This window comes from Zingiber officinale, chromosome 1B, assembly GCF_018446385.1.
Source record: "Zingiber officinale cultivar Zhangliang chromosome 1B, Zo_v1.1, whole genome shotgun sequence".
NCBI classification, from domain to species: domain Eukaryota; kingdom Viridiplantae; phylum Streptophyta; class Magnoliopsida; order Zingiberales; family Zingiberaceae; genus Zingiber; species Zingiber officinale.
In genome coordinates, this window is record NC_055986.1 from 92,083,821 (window position 1) to 92,089,262 (window position 5,442).

Here is a 5,442-nt window from a genome sequence, read left to right on the forward strand (position 1 = left end):
GAGTGTTGCGCGACGCAAAGAGGAGGAAAAGCGGGTTGGCGTTGGTGAGAAAGATGGATTTTGTACCTATGGGAGAAGAGGCGTCGTGTCTATTGGGGAAGACGAGAGGATCGACGTCGGGTTGGGGAGGAGAGGAAGAGGGATCGACAATGTGAGAAGGGAAAGGCGTCGGGAGCTTAGGGAAGGAAGTGAAATCGGGATTAAGAGAAAGGTTTATATACTTAGGTTTGATTTAATCAAACCCTAAGTTGATTTCTCAATCAACTCCCATCTTTGGGTATTCCAAACAAGTTTTTTCCCAAGCCTATAAATTCATCCTCTTAAACTCGTCATACAAGCTCCGAAAAATTCTCCAAACATTTCTAAAAATTTCTTTAAGGTTATTCGTCCTTTACGGTATTTTACAAATATAGGGCCCGGATTGTACTGAACTAAGGTTAACTCATGTGCGAGCATGACCTGTGCACGTTGAATGTCAGACCGGTCGAGACAAGATTTGCCCAAGTGAATCAACAAACATTCACTACAACAAAAACTGCAAACGACAACGGATATTATCCGTTGTTTTAGGGTCAAAAAACCGTTGTAACTGAGGGTGTTGTAGAATGTATTGCCCTACGACAACGATTTTGAATCCGTTGTCTTTGTAGACATTTGACAACGGTTTTTATCTGTTGTTGTATATATGCTCAAAATTTAGCTACAAAGGATACGACAACGGTTTAAAACCGTTGTGGTAGCTAATTTCAACAATAGAAATAAACCGTTGTAGTAGACTCTTTTTACAACAGATATAAACTGTTGTGGTAGATAATATTTACTCGTTTTGCTTTTTTTTTACAACAGTTTTAATATATTTTACAACGGATAAAACCGTTGTCTTTTATCACTTTTTTCAAAAAAAAACGTTATGGTTTACATAGTTTTTACAACATTTTTAACTGTTGTCTTTAATGTTCATTAATACCAAACAACCAATCTTATTTTACTATAAGCAAACCACCAATACAAAACTAAATATTTACTACATTAAATCCAAAATAAACATCCATATATAATTCATCTTGTAGCCACACATATACAAAAATATACAAAATGAGTTATTACTCATCAAAATACACATGTTTTCCATTACTGTTCTCCATATACATTAAATCACATGTTTTCCATTTGTTGTTCTCCATATGGCGCGCTTTTAATTTACAAATTAGCAAGGCAAGCTACATCCTAACAAAGCTCACTTCTTGCATCAAAAAAACTCAAGCCTCACGAATTGCCCGACCTGCAAAAGAAAAATTCAACAAAACTTATAAAATTCCATAATTCCATATTATAGTCTACATGACAACATGAATTCTTGGAAAATAAGCAATACAAGGAAACAAGCCATTTTATACTCGAAGTTGCATGTTTGAGGTGGTTATAGTCAAAATTACTATAAATATGATTACCAAAGAATAAGAGCAACTAAAAAACTACTTTTATCCAGTTAGGGAAAAAAATAGACAATTACAAATTTTCCTCCTTCTCTTACGTTTTCAACTAATGACTGGTTTAAAGAGGATTTTTTGCAACTTCATCAAGTTTTACATTGACTCAAACTTATGACTACCCTTGAACATAATCTTTGAGTATCTATTTGTACATGTTGCAGAACTGTTAGCCACTGCTAGAAGAAATGGAAAAACTCTTCCAACTAATGTACTCCATGTGACTCAAGGAGCCTTATCGAAATATGGTTCTAATAATAATAATAATAAATCCTCTCTCAATTAGCTGCATTCATGAGTAACACATTGGAAGAGGAATATCAAGGCTGTGTCTGAAAGGAAAAGAACTTTGGTATTCACAAAATATAATTTAACCGTCAGTCCTTGCATAATGCAGAAACAACTAAATAAGCGTCATGTAACATCAAATGTTAGAATAAGGTATTGGGCAAAGACATGTGTATAATTTATTTCATGGAATCTGCGTTGGATATAAATACTTGGATAATGACACTCAAACAGTGACACTAAGAGTGAACAATCACTAATCCTATTGAACACATGTATAATTTGTAAAAATAGTCATGTCAGAGATTGCGATCATACTCATATTGAACTATATCAAGTCCAAGTAACATAGACATGGAACAGTTGTAGCACTGACATCATATTCAACCACACAAGCATTATCATACTAGAGATTTGAATGAACATTAGTTATCAAATTTCGTAAACAGTAAGCAGTAGAGTACTAGCCTTATATGTTAAACTTGTTGAATGTACAATATCTCATAAGAAAGTTTACCTTTAATGTTATCACAATAATCACATCCAGAGAGAATACACAAATCAATGAACTGATCCATAGTGAGTCTTAGCTCTTCAAGAACCTGAAAAATAAGGATGAGAATAAATACAGTAATTCAATTAGCAATAAGCAAAATAAATATACCTTTGAAACGTCAAATTCCATCACAGAGATTTTTTTGGAACTAGGATCCATTAAATGATGGAGAACCCTTGGTACCCCAAAAGTTAAAGTATCCATGTTTTCTGAGGCAACCGCAAACACCTAGAGATTGACAACAAACAAATACGTTTCGGATATTAAAGTTAAAAAAAAATAAAATAGAATGTGTTACATTGCATCATTTTACCTTGTCACTTTTGAAAAGAGTTGCGCATTGAGCTTCTGCTTCACAGGGTGCCTTTAGATCAGAAAGATGAGTTTAGCTTCTAAAACTAGAGATACAATACTTGTATATTAAGCAATTGCATGCAGCTTTAGGAAATGTTTGCAAGAGAAAGTAAAATTGTGTCATTGTTAGTTCAAATTCTTGTAGCAAGGATAAAGAATTCAATAAGTGAAAGTGGACTAGTTTACCTCAATAGTAGGCACACCCATTAGTCTTAAGAGACGTTTACAATCTTCATTATGTTGCTTGGTTACCTGTGAAAAAACTCTACAGTCATCTACTAGAATTAAATTCTTCAAGAAAGTAATTTGAAAGTTCAAAATATATTTAAAGAAACTCTATGTTACATATGAAGAAAACAGATAATCAGCATGCTAACTTTATGCTGATTGCATCATAATCAATAAGATCCTCATGGTAATTTCCAATAAAATAGCAATATCAAAGATTACCTTGACAGTCCTTTTGCTATACTTTTCAATTCCCTCCAAATCACCAGTCTGCAAACAACAAATGTAACCAAGACAGCAAAAGAAATTCTAGCACACTAAAGAGTCCCAATAAAGGTACTTGTTATGCACAAGCAATGACCTCAATTGTTGTGTTCAGATCGTTAGTTGCATCTTTCCTCTTTAAATATCTAAAGAATAAAATAAGCTTAAAGATTGTCATTATCTTGCAACAAAAAAAAAGGAGGGGGACAATGACAAAACTGTAAAGACTAGCCTTTTGGCAAGTTCTTGTTTCTTCAGCTCTGGAGGTTGACCATCAAATACATATCTGGAATAAAAAAGATGATAATAAAATATGGTGGCTGAATGATAAACAAAATGATATTTAGACATGCAAATGGACTTACACTGGCTCGATACCTGCTTCTAATAATCTGATAGTTCGATTGAACATCCCTTGCAAATGACTTATCGGTCATACAAAATGTCAAGAGTTAGAAGAAGAAATAAAAACGTCCAACTCATGCATAGATTTTTCAATGAACTCTGCAAATTCTTTCCTAATTCCAGGAAGTCCTCGAGAATCACTATATGCACCTGATTGCTCGAAAGAAAGGAGAGATTCTTATCAGAATGACTAAAACAATATTTACTCATCAACATGAAAAAAAAAATAACAAGGCCTGCAGATGATGTTTTGGGTTTGTTACATATAAAGATACAACTAAAAACTGGAATATGGCACAAATGTTATGAAAAGGCCAATATAAAAATTGCTTGGGTTACAAATGCACAAACAAGTACAGAATACATTTCTTTTCCAGATCACCGTTAACAAGAGGAAACAAGTTGTAAAGCAGTTTAGCTTGAGAAACAGACTGCATCAAAAAGGAAAAGGTTTAAGCAGACTGCGAGTTGAAAATTGTAGGAATATGTGAATACCTAAACCACCCGAATTCAATGAAAGATAATGTTTAGCTCTTGCAATGACATCTGCTGGGAATAAAAGCCCAACATTAGGGTCATCCAATAGAAATGGAGCTTGGCATAATGCTACCACCTGGAGAATAGTATAGGTAAAAAATTACACCATTAAAAAGAGAAATCTAATGGAAAATGTCTCTTTATCTCAGGGAGCACTGAGAAGGAGAAATTGGTCCATGTACAAGGAATTTTTGACTTGTGAAGATGATTTTTTTCTCACTGCGTTCCTTAAGTCAAGCAATAGAGAAGAATGATCAACACTTTGATACAAGTAGTTTTTGAGAAAGAATAAAGAAAAAATGGAAACCTGACGGGGAAATGTTAATGGCTTCTATCCGAGAGCATGAGGGTTCCCGACATTTGTGAAAATAATATGCAAACAACAAATAAAACCAATCTCATGGAAAGTAAGTCCAACTTGTATCTTGTTTCTTAAGAATAAATTGCAAGGGGAGTGCAGTATTATAACCTCAAATTTTAATCTCACAAGTGGCATCCCAACAAGCTAACAATAAAAAGAATCAAAGGCATATGTGCACTTCATATCTTGATACAAGCAAAGTCAGATCTTTCAGGAATCGAAATAAGAGTCTCTTTCAATAAAATTTATTCTATTTAACTCAAATCATGTTGTGGCACAATCAACGAAAATTGTGTATGAGAAAGCATCATAACCTTCTTCCCCTCCTTCTGCAACTCCGAAGCCCGCAGGTAAAGCTCCCCTTTGACAGCATATGCAACTTTCTTCACATTCTCATTCAGCAACTCGTAGTCCAGCGGCTTCGGCACCATCCTAATACTAATTAATGATTTAAAATCAGAACTTCTTATCTTAATACTGACTAAACAACAAAAGGAGTATAGAAGAGGTCACATGCTAATTTTATGATGGAAAGCAGATCAAACTTACTTGGACATCAAAGATTCTGCTGCCTTCTCCAGGCATGGAAAAATTAGCCTATTTTGACTGAAATTGTTGACTCTCTTTGTTAGAAAATGGGCAGTCTTCTTGGAGCATATAATGTAGAAATATGCATCTCCGACTCTGCTGTAGTTCTATAGACATGAACAGAAACAACAATAAACAAGGATGCCATGGCTAAAATCCTGATGCCTTTGCAGTCTGCTATAAACCCTGTAGAAGAAGCTTGCTTACATGCGAAACAAACGTATGTTTTCATGTTCTTCTCTGATCTAAGAAGTCATTAAGAAAAACTAGAGGAACAAATCTCGTGGAAAATGATCGCCATATTCAATTAATGATACGATTAAGACGATTTGTTGAATTATTTTTTTTTTAAAATGACCCTAATTCAATTG

The 5,442-nt window shown here is 34.2% G+C and overlaps 1 protein-coding gene across 1 annotated transcript; it reads right to left on the reverse strand.

Moving 5' to 3' along the window:
• Positions 1 to 1,250: 1,250 nt before the first annotated feature.
• LOC122040050 (flap endonuclease 1-A-like) lies at positions 1,251 to 3,617 on the reverse strand. The gene is made up of 9 exons (XM_042599425.1): positions 3,559 to 3,617; positions 3,413 to 3,466; positions 3,278 to 3,326; positions 3,139 to 3,186; positions 2,875 to 2,940; positions 2,648 to 2,698; positions 2,443 to 2,562; positions 2,296 to 2,380; positions 1,251 to 1,282 (listed from the first exon to the last, which is right to left on the reverse strand). The coding sequence occupies exons 1-9, from the start codon at positions 3,615 to 3,617 to the stop codon at positions 1,260 to 1,262; spliced, it is 555 nt and encodes a 184-aa protein (XP_042455359.1). The 3' UTR covers positions 1,251 to 1,259.
• Positions 3,618 to 5,442: the final 1,825 nt, after the last annotated feature.

Bases quoted from the DNA above. Each gene is read 5' to 3' on its own strand.
- LOC122040050 (XM_042599425.1), bottom strand. From the start codon at position 3,617: ATGACCGATAAGTCATTTGCAAGGGATGTTCAATCGAACTATCAGATT. The intron at 2,699-2,874 runs GTAAACTAGTCC...TCTGATCTAAAG, and splicing joins TGGGTGTGCCTACTATTGAG to GCACCCTGTGAAGCAGAAGC. The intron at 2,381-2,442 runs GTATATTTATTT...CTTATTTTTCAG, and splicing joins TGGAATTTGACGTTTCAAAG to GTTCTTGAAGAGCTAAGACT.